General features: G+C 43.9%; 1 protein-coding gene and 1 long non-coding RNA gene across 2 annotated transcripts; one reads left to right on the forward strand and one right to left on the reverse strand.

Annotated features, from left to right (window-relative positions):
- Positions 1-776: 776 nt before the first annotated feature.
- RPL37A (ribosomal protein L37a) lies at positions 777-3,251 on the reverse strand. Its single transcript, XM_082658305.1, has 4 exons — positions 3,173-3,251; positions 2,635-2,763; positions 1,975-2,057; positions 777-900 (listed from the first exon to the last, which is right to left on the reverse strand). The coding sequence occupies exons 1-4, from the start codon at positions 3,173-3,175 to the stop codon at positions 837-839; spliced, it is 279 nt and encodes a 92-aa protein (XP_082514431.1). The 5' UTR covers positions 3,176-3,251; the 3' UTR covers positions 777-836.
- A 536-nt stretch (positions 3,252-3,787) lies between these two features.
- Positions 3,788-7,789, forward strand: LOC309825433. Its single transcript, XR_014297032.1, has 3 exons — positions 3,788-3,805; positions 6,904-7,002; positions 7,641-7,789. It is a non-coding gene; the product is annotated as an uncharacterized lncRNA (long non-coding RNA).
- Positions 7,790-17,902: the final 10,113 nt, after the last annotated feature.

The raw sequence follows: 17,902 nt of genomic DNA on the forward strand, positions 1-17,902 counted from the left end.
TACAAGTTATATAACTTTGTCACATGTAAATGAGATTATCTACACTTCATTAAGTTGTTGTGGTATTAAATAATACTCTATGCTTAGAATACCCAGGCTCAACAAATGTTAAACGTCACCTTACCATTTTAAAATTCTAGTAATTCTCTATTGCCTACAGAATCACACCCAAATTCCCAAGCAAAGTAACACAAAAGCCTTCAAATAAGACTCCAAATTAGTGATCCCAGCTCCCATCACATACTCCATTCTACTACCAGGCATTACGCGGGAAACTAAGCAGAGAAGTTAAGAAACTTAACATACACCACACAACTACCTAGGCAGTTTGGCTGAGTTGGTGCTTCTTAACCGCAGCCACCTAATGCTTGTTCAACTCCCTATGTGGATCCAAAATCCCATTCCTGTAGGCCTGTGTCAAACATTTCTACAAGGTCAGTGTGTGGTCAGACAAAACACCAAGTTAATAGGTAGTGTATGTCATCCTACCTTCAAAATATTAAAATCTATATATTAACTGTGATTTTAAAACAGTTTGCGTTTTTTGAACCAATGTATCTCAAAGAAATCTAACTGGCAAGAACAGACTTAGGCTCATATTTTTATGTCATGTACCATTTGACTATTGAAAAAACTGGATTATGACAACCCATCTGAGCATGTTCTTCCAACAAAAATTGAAAGAATTTTAATATCCAAGTCCTTTTTTAGAAAGCAAGTTAATGCAATGCAAATAAGAACGTCTAACTAATAGAATTAACAACAAACCAAAGTAATTTTGTTACATAAATTAACCCATTTATTATAGGCTAGCAACGTATCAAATGGTGGCGCTTCTACTGGTCCTTCAATTCCTTCAGTCTTCTGATGGCAGACTTTACTGTGACGGCAGAAGTGGTGCTGGAAAGAAAAACAAATTTGGTTCCAAAACTAGTTAACATGTAGAATGGCAAATGAGAAATGTGCCTCATTTTTACATTACAATCTTAATGATGATGATGGCATCTATTAACAGCCACATCTTCAGAACCTGAAGAATTAGGCAATCTCATGCGTCTGATTTCTCAGACAGCAGAGCATGAAATTAACATGAAGGAATGACTACAGGAGGCTGACTAAACTCATTAAAAGAGAACGGACAGAATGTCCGAAGAAACTAATAAATTATAAGATGGTACGGTGAGATACCAAGAAAACAATGACTAAGGTAGTAAAGCAGACTACAGTACATTGTGGAAATGACAGAAGAATGTTTTGCCACAACACTCAGGAACTGCACCTGAAAAACACACACCCACCCCACCCCCACGTGGCAGATGAATGCTAATTTAACCATCACGGCCAAGAGAGCAACCAACTCCCCACTTCCCCTTCCATCCTCACAGACACTCCCACAGGTGCTTTTATGTATATCCACATTATCATTTCAACATTTTCCAACGTTTTACATTGTTTCCATTTTAAATTTAACAAAAATCAACAACTTCAACTACACTAGCGAAGTCCCTTAACTATATGTAAGTGACTAGTGTATTGGACAGCACAAGTCCACACACTAGCTAGAGGAAAAACATGTCAACCTTCAGGGTCAGCAATGAATTCCAAGGTTAGCGGCCTTCAAGAGTGGCCTGAGTTTCCAGAAACGGATAAACTCAGGAGTCCACACAATCAATAACCAGCACAGAGGTTTATCACAGCAATAAATATCACCTGGCCCTTGTCAGTCACAAAGCTGAAAAAGTCCAACCAATACAGTTTATAGAGTGGCAAAGGCGTGGCGGCCCACATGGCCTCAATACACATACAGTAATAAGCTGACTGACCTCTTAGTTTTTATAAAAACAGCCTGCCACACAAGCGTTCAGCAGTCAGCCCAACTAACAGACCTGTTAAACAAACTAGCCCATCCGGCAACAAACCTGGAATTTCGACATGCTCCAAACACTTCCAAATACCATAAAGAAATGGACTCACTTGTAGGTCCACGCACCACCAGCTACCGTTTTCATGCAGGAACCACAGTGCCAAATGCCCACAGCTCGTCTCTTCATCTTGGTCTGTAAAAGACAATCAATTTTTCCTATGACCAAAAAAGAGCCTTTTATATAATAAACATCCAGGGGTCTAAATTACACTAGAAAACTAAAGCTGGTGTATTTTATGTGGCTATTCATGTTTTTTCTAATTTCAAGTTCGCTGGTGCAAAATTTGCATTCACCATGGTGACACTGCCAGGGATGTGGAAGACCCTTCCCTCCCCCCAAAACAAGCATCGCCATAACAGTACTTTTGCACACAATAAACATACAAATATTTAACAAAAATCTCTAGCAACATCAGTAGACAAAACACAGAGCATGTCCCACAAAGCAGGTTTGGTTTCGGCTGGGGCTGCCAAATAATTTTTCCCCCTTTAGCTCCCAAATAGTTTTCTTTAAATGAAAAGCATTTGACAAAACCTGAAATTATAAACAATACTCTTATCTCATAACGGGTCACCCATGGTATGTGCAACTCTAACCGCTCAACAACTTAGAACCAGCAAACCACTTATAAACTTCCTTCAAGAGAGGGCTCACTTCAGAAGGAAACCTTCCCTCCCTCTCCCCGCCCCCGTCCCAGCGCCCATCTTACCTTGCCACAGAAGGAGCAAGTGTACTTGGCGTGCTGGCTGATTTCAATTTTCTTCACCATTTTCCTCAGGGAGGCACCATAACGGGTCCCGTATTTGCCCACGATTCCGACCTTCTTGGTGCGTTTCGCCTGTTAAGAATGAGATTAAGAGAGAAACCAGCCGATATTAGGACCAAGAAACGGAGACTTCGCCCCTCCACCAAGTCCCGGGGCCTCCATACGCCATTCTTCCACCCACCCAGCCCCCGCCTGTCACGTAGCTCCCCCCATTCCACCCTATCCCGGTAAAACCAGGACCGACGGTGGGCCCGGTGCTCCGAGGGCACCCGGTTAACCCGGCCGGACGCGCCAGGCCCCCGCCAAGCTCCCCTGCCCATCCGCTCCAGGCCGCGTCCGAAAGGAGCGGCGAGGGTACAGAGGTCGGGGACACGGCACAGAGCGGGCGAGCAAGAGAGGTAGGTTAGGACGAAGAAACAAACAAAAAAAGGATAGATGCAAGCGGATACACATCTAGGCCTCACCCGGGAGCAACACTCACCATGACGCAGCAACCTAGGTCCAAGCCCACAGAGGAAGTGGCCAACTGCGCAGGCGCGGTTTTAGGCGGTCAAGCGGAAGTGGAGGGCTGGGAGGCCCAGCTAGGAACTGAACTCTATGGTTCGGAGGTTTTTCTCATTCCGGGTGCCTCCCGCAGGGTGTGGCTGGACGCTTCTGAGACAGGTTTACTCTTTAACAGGTTGTAGCAACAAACTGTGTAGCAGAAGCACTTTCCCACATCGACATTATCTGACACATATCTCACGAAATCCTGCAAAGCAGGTACGATTTCCGTCATTTTTATGGACAAGATTCAGAATTTAAGTGACTTGCTCACTGGCGCTTGGCTTAGATAAGGGCTTAGATCTTATGATTCCAAATCTCATTGCTTTCTACAGTATGCCTTCTAAAAGCGGCAGGCCCTGTGCAGGGGGCCGGCACAGAGGTGACTAAGGACCAAGGCTCCACTCATAAGTTACAGTCCAGCCAGAGGAAGCCATATGACCACATTAACAAGTTATAAAACCGATCAGAGCTCTGAAGAAAGGAAGATGGTTCCACCGACTCCTAAAATGGAAGAGCCTTGGGTTCCCTGAGGAAAGTCAGATCCGAAGGCTGGGGAGGAGTGAACCATGTAAGTCTTTCAGCTTCTCCCTCCATCTCAGTTCTGATGGCCTACCTCCCGCTTCATTTCAGAATCCACTCCCACGGCCCCATCCTCAGCTGTCAGGTCCCTGCCTGAAACCTTAAGCCCAGCATCTCACTCTTGAACCACATCTATTATCTTTCCTTCCAGCTCCTTCGTAAGGGTCAGCAGAAAAGAGCTAGGTTTCTGGTTAAGGCCAGGAACTGAAGGGTATGTTCAAATAAAGAGGCTGGGAACATGTAGAACACGCTCTTGAAAGTTTTGCTGCCTTTTCTCAGAAGATGGTTACGCCCGAGGAGAGGAAGCTCAGAGAATTTTGAAATAAAAGTGTAAGGGAGGATCCATGATTTAGGAGCTAAGAAAGACCATGAGTGCCGAAAGGCATTGTGGGATTACTTGACCTTGTTTCCAGGCAGAATTCAGGTTAAAAACTGGCTTCACGGGCTTCCCTGGTGGTGCAGTGGTTGAGAGTCTGCCTGCTGATGCAGGGGACACGGGTTCATGCCCCGGTTCGGGAGGATCCCACATGCCGCGGAGCGTCTGGGCCCGTGAGCCATGGCCGCTGGGCCTGCGCGTCCGGAGCCTGTGCTCCGCAACGGGAGAGGCCACAACAGTGAGAGGCCCGCGTAACGCAAAAAAAAAAAAAAAAAAAAAGGCTTCAGTTCACAAATGATTGTGCATGTGTTCATGGCTCATGGTATATTAAAATTCTACAAGCCACCTGGCTTCAGCAGACAATTAACCACCAATCCTCACTATTGAATATGGGCAGGGAAATTAAAAACTGGTTCTCTAGTTTGTTCTCTTGGATCCCACAAGGTATAAAAAACTTTCTGGTAGGAGGTTTTCGTTTTCTTATAACCCTTTTCTTTTCAGTCATACTGATTTATGCTATATTTCGTCTAGTACTCCATTGTTTTCCCTACTGTTGTAAACCTGTGACTAAGACTTTTTTGTCCAAGGAGACCTGGGACCAACAGGTCCGACCTTCCACTCTAATAATAAAGAAACATGTTAAACTTTAACCCTGAGATGAACAAAAATATACACCCAGAAAGGATGGCTTCTTGGTAGGGGTGACAGCACCTCCCCGTCTGGTCAACAGTTAAAGAAGCCCTCCCAAAGTTAACCTGGTTCCTTCCCTTTCTAGACTCTTTAAGGCTGTTGTTGTTCTTCTCATTTTGGCCCGTGTTTGTTTAACCTTTTGGTTAAGTTTGTGTCTTCTAGGCTCCAACAGTTTGAAGTAAGGCTCACTATGGCTCAAGGAATTCAACCCATTCCAGCAGAGAGTGGCCCAGGTCCCTACAGGTCCTTGGAACAGTCAGCGAGGGACATCTACACCTCTAGGGTAGGCTACAGTCGGCGGCCCCCGTCCAGCAGGAAGAAGTTTCAGAAGAAGAGACCTTCGGCCCCTTCCCCCTTAAGAATAAGGGTGTAGGGGCTTCCCTGGTGGCACAGTGGTTGAGAGTCTGCCTGCCGACGCAGAGGACACGGGTTCGTGCCCCGGTCCGGGAAGATCCCACATGCGGTGGAGCGGCTGGGCCCATGAGCCATGGCGGCTGAGCCTGCACGTCCGGAGCCTGTGCTCCTCAACGGGAGAGGCCACGACAGTGAGAGGCCCGCGTACCGCAAAAAAAAAAGAATAGGGGTGTAGAATCTCTCCGGGGGAATGAGACAGGCTGCGGCCAGGGACCCTTTGCTGCCGCGCTTGCACCTGGACACACCTCTCCTCCAGCAACAAAATACAAAGAAACTGTATGGGACTAAAAATGACTGCGTGCATGACCAGGTGGGGCAAATTCTGGACAAAAGATACAAAAGATCGATAAAGCCCAACTGCCATTTCTGAAGAGCCAGAAGCAAAAACTGGGTGAAGGGAGCAAAGGCAGGGTACTGAGCATGCCCCCTGCACTCAACACCACCAGAGGGGTGGGCAAAACACCTAAGCCGCCCCTCCAGTCCGACCCCTGGACACACTCCCACCCTCGCCCCATATAAGGAACCTGCTGTCCCCACCCTTGCAGTTCCCAAGCAAGCAAGGAAACCTGTGAGAACCTGTTAGTTCTCACTCCTCCTTGCTGCGGCAGGGGCCCCAGTAAAACCTTACCTGACAAAAAAAAACCCCCACACACACCTTGCAGACAGTTACATACTTCGAATTTCATATGGTTACGATCATTCAACCCTTCAAGATTTGAGTACAGGATGGGTAGAGTTGTCACCGACCAGGGTTCTTGGCCTCCTTAATCAATAGAAATTGATCAGAGGCCAGACAAGAAATTCAGGCAAGGCTTTATTGGGGCCCCTGCTGCAGCAGCGGGGATCGAGGAGAAACAACAGGTCCCCTTGCTTGCTTGCTCCCTGAGTGGGAGCCAGCTGGTTCCTCTTATGGGGCGCGGGTAGGGGTGTGTCCAGGGGCCGGGCGGAGCGGTGGCTTAGAAGGTGTTGTGTGCAGGCGCATGTGCAGTACCCTGCTTTTGCTCCTGGCTCTTCAAAAGTAGCAGCTGGGTTTTTTGGTCTCTTTGTGTCTTTTGTGCAGAATTTGCCCCAGCTGCGCATGCACGCAGTTATTTTTAGTACCATATAGGTTCTTTGTATTTTGTTGTCCAGATGCAAGCACTGCAGCGAAGGGCCCCAGGTCCTAGCCTGTCTCACTGGGGCTCAAAGCAGCAGAAGTGATAACAATAATGCCAGCTGGCATGTTCTGGAAGGTACCATATGGTGGGCACTGTTCTGAGTATTTTACATGGATGTTCACATTTACTTTTCACTATGATCCTTTGAGATAGGAAGAATCATTATCTTCATCATTAGGATAAAGAGAGGAGGTCTTACTAGTTATGGTAAGGAACATAGGTCTGGTTTCAAAGCAGGGCTCTGCTATTTACCCCTTGTGAGGCCTCTGATAAGTTATTTTCCTTTTCTCTGTGTCGGTTTCCTCAACTATAAAATCTGAATGACTATAATACCTACCTCATGATGTTGTTGTAAAGAGCCAATGGGTTAAACACATGACAAGCGTTTGCCACAGTGCCCGGAACGTAGTAAATACTATACAGTTGTAACTATTCCTGTTATCATTTCAGATGGAGAGACTGCCACTCAGAGAAGTTAAGTACTTTGTCCAAGGGCACACAGCAGTGTGGTGGAACTAGAACTGAAATCCACATCTATCTGACCCCAAAGTAAGTTCTGTTAATTGTTGGCTTATACCACTCCAAGTCATAATATTTAGTGCACTGAACTAAATCACAGCAGAAGACGTTCTTAACTTGAAATCGGGTCTCTGGCACTTGGTCTAGGGCAGGCTCTCTGACTACCTTGTGGTATGATTTTGGGTTAGCCACGGTCCCTGCATGGCCCGGAGAACCACCTCCTGCCTCCCAGCACTGACCATCTTTACAATGAGGGGCTGGACAAGATGACCTCTAGGGTCCCATCCAGTTCTTGTGTTCTGTGATTCCAGGAAGAGTTTCCAGACCTTGAGTGCTGTTGGGGCAGAGGACTGACCGGGCAATTTGTGTTCTCACCATCCTGTAGACTTTTTGTGTGGAACAAAAGCAGTTCTTTCTTTACCCTCCCTGTTCTGTTATGCCAGCTCTGGCTATGTAATTCCAGAGAAAAAGCAAAAAGTCTACTTTTCTGTGGTTGTGGGTTGTGGGAATATTTAAATTGAGTTTTGTTTTTATACATTTCTGCATTTTCTAATTATCTTTTATAATGAGTATGTATAATTGGAAAAAAAATTTTTTTAAGTCCATTAGCAATGAGTACACCTAGCTCTCATCATGGTTTCTAATATCATTCTGTTACACGATGAAAGGAACCAGGGCTCCTTGGAGAAATGACTGATTCTAGGACTGGGGCAGAACATGTACAAGATGAGCCTGGAGCATCTTGTAGTGCCAGAAAGTAAAGGAGTGCTCACAACACAAAAAGCAGAAAAACCCTGCTGTGACGGAGCTCCGTCAAAGAGCCATGGGAACCAACTGAAAGAACTCCCAATGGATAAGTCTGGAAATTTTTGAGCAAAAAATAAAGTTTTATTGATTTTTAACCCAAAGTAGAAAATAAATGTCCATGAGTTCATGCTGATATAAATAAATGGTTGAATAAATAAATAAATAAATGGGGGAGAATCTCTCTTGCAGAAGAATTCTAGATAATTTTTGTGGATTATGTGCCCTCTAGGAAGGGGGCTATAACTCCTCACTCCTTAAGTGTGGGCTGTGCAGAGTGACTTCTTCCAAAGAGCACAAAAAAGGGGAAAAAAAGAGTAACTTTAGAGTGGAGAAACCTGCCAAACAGGTCAAGGTCAATATCAAACAGTCGTAAATCATGGAGAGAGTGTGTCCGTCTGATAGATGTGGTGACAGTGGCACTTTATTTTTGTGATCCTCCTCCCCCAAACCCATAACCCCAGTCTAGTCACACAAAAAAAAAATCAGACAAATTCCAATAGTGGGGTGTCCTACAAAATACTTGACCGGCACTCCCCCAAACTGTTAAGATCATAAAAAGCAAGAGAGTCTGAGAAACTGTCACAGCCAAGAGGAGCTTAAGGCGACATGATGACTAAATGTAAAAATGAGATCCTGGAACAGAAGAAGTTAGGTAAAAACTAAGGCGCTCTGAATAAACTATACATTTAAGTTAATAATAATGTCTCAATATTGGTTCCTTGATTATCAGGAATGTACCATACTAATGTGAGATGTTAACGGGGGAACTGGGTGAGAAAGTATATGGGAACTGTCTGTACTCGCTCTTCAATTTCTTTATAAATCGAAAACTTTTCTAAACATGAAGTCTATTTGAAAACCAACAAGCCAAGGTCACCGCAAGTCAACTCCCTGGAGACAGGGCCTCAGTTGTCCACCTCTGCATCCCAGGACTGAGCACAGAGCCTGGCACATCAGTGGTAATGGATATGTATTGAGTGGGGAAGTGTTACCTTGGACGGTATAATGGCGATGATGGGTTTTAAGGGTTTTATTTATCTGGGCTTCTCTGCCTTACAAGGTCAATCCACTTATGTTAGAACTAAAGAAAGGCTTTAGAGATAACATAGCTCCAACTGGAAACTGAAGCCCAGCGAGGTCAAATGACTTGCCCAAGGTCATACAGCCAATCAATGACTTCCAGACTAGTGCTCTTTCTACTATATCACAAGATTCAAGCTGTTTCCTCAGCTGCAAAATGAGTATACCATAACTTCTAAGGTTCTTGGGACGATTAAATAATTTCCGTGAGGTACCTGGTGGGCATTTCTAAATGACGGCTAGTATTGTTGAGATGGTGATGATGATACATGATTGCAATGTCTCTTGATGCCTTTTCAATCCTATTTTCTGTTCTGCCACACTCAGGGAACTTCAGCATATCTGCTTTCTACTTCTTCTTAAAAGTATGCGCATCTCTTGTCTCCTTTAATTTCTTTAGCTTGAGCGCAATGAGACTATTATAGTCATGGCTACTGCCACCGACTACATGGCTACTGCCGATGGAGTAGGGTGTACTCAGTGTCCCTCAGTTTCACCAGAGGCTCCATCCACACATTCTCTGTCCCTTTAGGGTGGAGGACGGCAAGGGGCCAAGGGAGCAAGTCTCCTCCAGAAGAGAAACACACTGCCTTTGGGGGACAATTTCTGGAAACCTTTCCACCCAAACTATGCCCTGTCTCCAGAAAACTAAATTAAAACGTATTAGTGCCAACAAACAGGACTGGTGAAGGAGTGTTGAGAAACAAGCGCTTGGAAGTTCCCTGGTGGTCCAGTGGTTGGGACTCGGCACTTTCACTGTGGTGGCGTGGGTTCAATCCCTGGTCAGGGAACTAAGATCCTGCAAGCCGTGTGGCTTAGCCAAAAAACAAACAAAAAAAACCCAAGCACTCTCATGGCCCTCCTGTTCCAGTCTGTGCCTCTAGGCCAGGCAGGAGTGGTGCTCACTTGTCCAGGGTGGGTGGGTAAGCACGGCCAGCCTCGCACTGGGGCAGCCCGAGCTGAGATGAGCTCTCCTGGGCTGGCTCTAGAGTCTAACTCAGACCACCTTTTAGCACATTTACCATCGCCCTCCCCATCTCCTGTATAGCCTCCTATGTCTCTGGCCTTCAAAGGGACACAGAGAGCAAGAGAAGAGAGGACGCATGAGTAGAAATGCAGTAGAGTGCCTGCAAATGAGACACTCCATTATAAGAGGAAGTCGTTGGGACTCCCCTGGTGGTGCAGTGGTTAAGAATCCGCCTGCCAAGGCAGGGGACACAGGTTCGATTCCTGGTCTGGGAAGACTCCCACACGCCGTGGAGCAACTGCACCGTGGGCCACAACTACTGAGCCTGAGCTCTAGAGCACGTGTGCCACAACTACGGAAGTCCGCACGCCTAGACCCCGTGCTCCGCAACGAGAGAAGCCACTGCAATGAGAAGCCCGCGCACCACAACGAATGACGAGTAGCCCCCGCTCGCCGAACTGGAGAAAGCCCGCGCGCAGCAACGAAGACCCAAGGCAGCCAAAAATAAATAAATAAAAGAGGAAATTGTTCGTGCTCAGAGCAGTTTTTTCAAAACTCAACACTTCTCTTTAAATAGCAAGCTTGAGGATGTATAAGTAGCACTCTCACGAAATCAGCCCTAAGTGACTTCAGAGAACTGTGCGTGGAGTCTCCATTTGTCTTACCTGTGGGCTAATAAATCTCCACCCCCATCAGAGGATCATCAGGTGTAGAAGTTGTTAACTGTGATGTGTGCCCATAAAAGTCCCAGTCAAAACCTCTGCTGAGGGCTTCCCTGGTGGCGCAGTGGTTGAGAGTCCGCCTGCCGATACAGGGGACACGGGTTCGTGCCCCGGTCTGGGAAGATCCCACATGCCGCGGAGTGGCTGGGCCCGTGAACCATGGCCGCTGAGCCTGCGCGTCCGGAGCCTGCGTCCGCAACGGGAGAGGCCACAAGAGTGAGAGGCCCGTGTACCGCAAAAACAAAACAAAACAAAAGCTCTGCTGAGTCACTTCTCCACAGGAGCCCTCAAAATTCACTTTTTGCCTTTAGAAAAATAAATAAGTTAAAAGTTGCCTCCAGAGAAGAGTTCCTGTAGCTGCTGCATTGACCAGCTCTCTTGGGGGCATATGGAACATTTTATTCTTGAAAGAAATCTGAGGTGCAAGCATCATGCTACACTCATCTCATGCTGGAGACAGAAAGGGCTTATCCCGGGGTCCCGGGGCCCATGTTGTTTCTTCACTTTGTGCCTGAAGAGCTCTTGCTCGCCCTTCTCTGATGGCCACAGACGAGAGCAAAGTCTGCATAGAACTGTCAAAGAGTACTGCAAGCCAGGCTCCCCTGGGAAGAGCTGACTCAGCAAGAGGAGGGAGAGGCTGCCAAGGCCAAGGCCTGGACACCTGGAGAGAATCAGCTGTCTGAACTGGATTCAGCGCATGGATTCCTTCCTTCCTCTCTTCTCTCTACAAATTTACTTTAAATTCATTCTAGTGGTTGGTTGTTGTTTTGAATGGACATTTCATAGAGAATTGACACAGGCAGTTAAATCCATCAGGGTGGGAGTTACTTGGCACCTCTTAAAAGGGATAAGGGAGAGCAATATGAAACAATGGCCAAATGTATTATGTAAAATGAGCCATTGTCAGTATGAAGCATTTGATACAATTTTTATAAAAGCAAATTCTCTGTATATTTACACAGATTTGTATACAAAGGGAATAAGTTACCAATGGCTTCATCCCAAATTGTTTATATTAGTTGTTACCTCTAGGAAATAGGGCTAGGAGTAGGAGGGATGAGGATGTAGGACTTTCATTTTTTTATTTAGGCATTTCTAGATTAGTTCATTTTTCTATAAAATTTATAGTAGTGAATAGAGCAGTGGCTGAAGGGACAGGCTTTTCAGTAAATGGTGCTGAGATAACTGCATATTCATATGGAAAAATATTAACCTTGACCTTATCTCACTCCATGTGCAAAAATAAACTCCAGTTGGATTGTACATCTAAACATTAAAAGCAAAACAATAAAGCTTCTAGAAGATGATATATTCATAACTTTGGTGTCATGGTTACACAGGTTTTTATTTTATAAATATTTTAAATAATATTTAAATAATATTTAATAATATTATAATTATTTTATAATATTTTGTTAAGCTGTAAATTTGTCTTTTGTATGTTCTGTTTCATCCCCCAAAAGAGGGGTTAAAAGGAAGAGGAAGAGTGCTTGGTACTCAATGTATCTGTTGAATGGGTTGGGGGGGGGATGTGGGCAGAGGGTGTTACAAAATCAGATAACTGTTAGCTGTCATAGTACCCCAAAGACCGTGACTCACAGGCTTCTCAATGCTTTCTGCTATGATGAGGAATCCATTTCTTTCGCTGAGACCCGCCCCCCCGGAAGACGCAGCACCAAAATAAAACATAGGTATGGGGGCTTCCCTGGTGGCGCAGTGGTTGAGAGTCCGCCTGCCGATGCAGGGGACGCGGGTTCGGGCCCCGGTCTGGGAAGATCCCACTATGCCACGGAGCGGCTGGGCCCGTGAGCCATGGCCGCTGAGCCTGCGCGTCCCAAGCTTGCGCGTCCCAAGCCTGTGCACCGCAACGGGAGAGGCCACAACGGTGAGCGGCCCGCGTACAGCAAAAAAACAAACAAAAAACATAGGTATGAGAGACTGAGCCAGTGAATCCTGTTTAAGCTTCTAAGCCTTTTTCTACATTGTAATCCTGAACTTGATAAGAAGTCAGAGGATAGGGTAAAAAAATAAGGATAGACTTCTTTTCATTCCCTTTGCAGTTTAAATTTCACTAAAAAAGAGCTTCAGAAAACATTGTTTCCCATAGACAAGAATGCACAGATAAGGCAAAACCCAAGAGCCGGGAAGGAGGGGAAGGCACCTCCAGATCTGTTTCTCAGTTCTCCCTCTGACCTAGAAAAAGGCTCGTGGGAAGCCAAGACGGAAAAGACATGATTAATTCAAGCACAAGCGGATCAACGCTAACAGGCTGCCTTTTGGAGTCTTCCTGACGCCGGCCCTAGAGGCAGAAATTAACCAGGGTCATTCAGGGAGCAAGACTTCACTTGCTGACCTGGTGAGCAGAGGCAAAGCAGCTGCAGTGGGCCTTTAAGGGGAACATTGATGGCGGGGAGAGGAGTGGTATGAGATGGCCCCAGATTTTCTTCAATCCAACTGACGTTTCCAGAAAACACGGGAGGCCACTCTGTGTGGCAGGCCCGGGGTGAATGCGGCAGGTTATCTGTTAATTTAACTTAGAAGTGATTCTTCTAAGTGGCACTGTATTTCTCAAAATCACCTACACATTCATTTTTCCTTTGAATTGTACCCCTTTTATCCTAGCCATATCCCTGGAGTAAGGAGGGACTATTAATAGAAGTAGGAAATGAGATCCTAAGCAATTAAAGAACTTGACCAAACGCCGCCAGTGGAGCCCATGGAGAAGCTGTACCCACACTCCCCAGAGGCTCTGATAAGGGTGGAGGGAGCAGCAGGCAGGAGGCAGCATCTCTGCAGATGTCTACAGACTCACAGGAGAAGGCTACTTTTTTTTTTTTTGCGGTACGCGGGCCTCTCACCGCTGTGGCCTCTCCCGTTGCGGAGCACAGGCTCCGGACGCGCAGGCTCAGCGGCCATGGCTCACGGGCCCAGCCGCTCCACGGCATGTGGGATCTTCCCGGACCGGGGCACGAACCCGCGTCCCCTTCATCGGCAGGCGGACTCTCAACCACTGCACCACCAGGGAAGCCCCAGAGCTCCCACTCTTGAAGGGACTTAATACAGCTTATCTGATGAAACAGCAGCCACTGCTCTATGTTAATCACTCTTAGGAAAACATTTAAGTTGCTATTTAGGGGAAAATTATAGTAAAATTTATTTACTTATTTATGAATTTTATTTTATTTTTTTATATACAGCAGGTTCTTATTAGTTATCTATTTTATACGTATTAGTGTATACATGTCAATCCCAATCTCCCAATTCATCCCACCACTACCCCTCTGCTTTATCCCCTTGGTGTCCATACGTTTGTCCTCTACATCTGTGTCTCTATTTCTGCCCTGCAAACCTGTTCATCTGTATCATTTTTCTAGATTCCACATATATGCATTAATATATGATATTTGGTTTTCTCTTTCTGACTTACTTCACTCTGTGTGACATCTCTAGATTCATCCACGGCTCTACAAATGACCCAATTTCTTTCCTTTTTATGGCTGAGTAATATTCCATTGTATATATGTACCACATCTTCTTTATCCATTCGTCTGTCAATGGGCATTTAGGTTGCTTCCATGACCTGGCTATTGTAAATAGTGCTGCAGTGAACATTGGGGTGCATGTGTCTTTTTGAATTATGGTTTTCTCTGGGTATATGCCCAGTAGTGGGATTGCCAGGTCATATGATAGTTCTATTTTTAGTTTTTTAAGGAACCTCCATACTGTTCTCCATAGTGGCTGTATCAATTTACATTCCCACCAACAGTGCAAGATGGTTCCCCTTTCTCCACACCCTCTCCAGCATTTGTTGTTTGTAGATTTTCTGATGATGCCCATTCTAACTGGTGTGAGGTGATACCTCATTGTAGTTTTGAATTGCATTTCTCTAATAATTAGTGATGTTGAGCAGCTTTTCACGTGCTTCTTGGCTATCTGTATGTCTTCTTTGGAGAAATGTCTATTTAGGTCTTCTGCCCATTTTTGGATTGGGTTGTTTGTTTTTTTTAATATTGAGCTGCATGAGCTCTTTATATATTTTGGAGATTAGTCCTTTGTCTGTTGATTCATTTGCAAATATTTCCTCCCATTCTGAGGGTTGTTTTTTCATCTTGTTTGTAGTTTGCTTTGCAAAACTTCTAAGTTTCATTAGGTCCCATTTGTTTATTTTTATTTCCATTACTCTAGAAGGTGGATCAAAAAAGATATTGCTGGGATTTATGTCAAAGAGTGTTCTTCCTATGTTTTCCTCTAAGAGTTTTATAGTGTCTGGTCTTACATTTAGGTCTCTAATCCATATTGAGTTTATTTTTGTGTATGGTGTTAGGGAGTGTTCTAATTTCATTCTTTTACATGTAGCTGTCCAGTTTTCCCAGCACCACTTACTGAAGAGACTGTCTTTTCTCCATTGTATATCCCTGCCTCCTTTGTCATAGATTAGTTGACCATATGTGTGTGGGTTTATCTCTGGCCTTTCTATCCTGTTCCATTGATCTATATTTCTGTTTTTGTGCCAGTACCATATTGTCTTGATTACTGTAACTTTGTAGTATAGTCTGAAGTCAGGGAGTCTGATTCCTCCAGCTCCGTTTTTTTCCCCTCAAGACTTCTTTGGCTATTCGGGGTCTTTTGTGTTTCCATACAAATTTTAAGCTTTTTTGTTCTAGTTCTGTAAAAAATGCCACTGGTGATTTGATAGTGATTGCACTGAATCTGTTGATTGCTTTGGGTAGTATAGTCATTTTCACAATGTTGATTCTTCCAATCCAAGAACATGTTATATCTCTCCATCTGTTTGTGTCATCTTTGATTTCTTTCATCGCTGTCTTATAGTTTTCTGAGTACAGGTCTTTGTCTCCTTAGGTAGGTTTATTCCTAGGTATTTTATTCCTTTTGTTGCAATGGTGAATGGGATTGTTTCCTTAATTTCTCTTTCTGATCTTTCGTTGTTAGTGTATAGGAATGCAAGAGATTTCTGTGCATTAAAAATTTTGTATCCTGCAACTTTACCAAATTCATTGATTAGCTCTAGTAGTTTTCTGGTGACATCTTTAGGATTCTCTATGTGTAGTATTATGTCATCTGCAGACAGTGACAGTTTTATTCCTTCTTTTCCAATTTGGATTCCTTTTATTTCTTTTTCTTATCTGATTGCCATGGCTAGGACTTCCAAAACTATGTTGAATAATAGTGGTGGCACAGTGGTTAAGAATCCACCTGCCAATGCAGGGACACGGGTTCAAGCCCTGGTCTGGGAACATCCCACATGCCATGGAGCAACTAAGCCCATGCGCCACAACTACTGAGCCTGCACTCTAGAGCCTGTGAGCCACAACTGCTGAGCCCATGTGCCACAGCTACTGAAGCCCGCGTGCCTAGAGCCCATGCTCCATAACAAGAGAAGCCACCACAATGAGAAGCCCGCGCACTGCAACGAAGACCCAACTCAGCCAAAAAAAAAAAAAAAAAAAAAATAGTGGCAAGAGTGGACATCCTTATCTTGTTCCTCATCTTAGAGGAAATGCTTTCAGTTTTTCACCATTGAGAATGATGTTTGCTGTGGGTTTGTCATATATGGCCTTTATTATGTTGAGGTAGGTTCCCTCTATGCCCACTTTCTGGAGAGTTTTTATCATAAGTGGGTGTTGAATTTTATCAAAAGCTTTTTCTGCATCTATTGAGATGATCATATGGTTTGTATTCTTCAATTTGTTAATATGGTGTATCACATTGATTGATTTGTGTATATTGAAGAATCCTTGCATCCCTGAGATAAATCCCACTTGATCATGGTGTATGATTTTTTTAATGTTGTTGGATTCTGTTTGCTAGTATTTTGTTGAGGATTTTTTGCATCTATATTTATCAGTAATATTGGTCTGTAATTTTCTTTTTTTGTAGTATCTTTGTCTGGTTTTGCTATCAGGGTGATGGTGGCCTCATGGAATGAGTTTGGGAGTGTTCCTTCCTCTGCAATTTTTTGGAAGAGTTTGAGAAGGATGGATGTTAGCCCTTCGCTAAATGTTTGATAGAATTCACCTGTGAAACCATCTGATCCTGGACTTTTGTTTGTTGGAAGATTTTTCATCACAGTTTCAATTTCATTACTTGCGACTGGTCTGATTATATTTTCTATTTCTTCTTGGTTCAGTCTTGGAAGATTATACCTTTCTAAGAATTTGTCCATTTCTTCCAGGTTGTCCCTTTTATTGGCATAGAGTTGCTTGTAGTAGACTCTTAGGATGCTTTGTATTTCTGTGGTGTCCTTTGCAACTTCTCCTTTTTCATTTCTAATTTTATTGATTTGAGTCCTCTCCTTTTTCTTGATGAGTCTGGCTAAAGGTTATCAATTTTGTTTATCTTCTCAAAGAACAAGCTTTTAGTTTTATTGATCTTTGCTATTGTTTTCTTTGTTTCTATTTCATTTATTTCTGCTCTGACCTTTATGATTTCTTTCCTTCTACTAACTTTGGGTTTTGTTTGTTCTTCTTTCTCTAGTTCCTTTAGGTGTAAGGTTAGATTGTTTATTTGAGATTTTTCTTGTTTCTTGAGGTAGGCGTGTATAGCTATAAACTTCCCTCATAGAACTGCCTTTGCTGCGTCCCATAGGTTTTGGATCAGTGTGTTTACATTGTAACTTGTCTCTAGGTATTTTTTGATTTCCTCTTTGATTTCTTCAGTGATGTCTTGGTTATTTAGTATTGTTTAGCCTCCATGTGTTTGTGTTTTTTACGTTTTTTTCCCTATAATTAATTGCTAATCTCATAGTGTTGCAGTTGGAAAAGATGCTTGAAATGATTTCAGTTTTCTTAAATTTACCGAGACTTGATTTGTGACCCACTATGTGATCTATCCTGGAGAATGTTCCATGTGCACTTGAGAAGAAAGTGTAATCTGCTGTTTTTGGATGGAATGTCCTACAAATATCAATTAAATCTGTCTGGTCTATTGTGTCATTTAACACTTGTGTTTTATTAATTTTCTGTCTGGATGATCTGTCCATTGGTTTACGTGAGGTGTTAAAAGTCCCCCACTATTATTGTGTTACTGTCGATTTCCTCTTTTATAGCTGTTAGCAGTTGCCTTATGTATTGAGGTGCTCCTATGTTGAGTGCATATATATTTATAATTGTTATATCTTCTTCTTGGATTGATCCCTTGATCATTATGTAGTGTCTTTCCTTGGCTCTTGTAACATTCTTTATTTTAAAGTCTATTTTATCTGATATGAGTGTTGCTACTCCAGCTTTCTTTTGATTTCCATTTGCATGGAATATCTTTTTCCATCCCCTCACTTTCAGTCTGTATGTGTCCCTAGTTCTGAAGTGGGTCTCCTGTAGACAGCGTATATATGGGT

The sequence above is a fragment of the Grampus griseus genome, assembly GCF_964374135.1.
Source record: "Grampus griseus genome assembly, chromosome: 7".
NCBI lineage: Eukaryota > Metazoa > Chordata > Mammalia > Artiodactyla > Delphinidae > Grampus > Grampus griseus.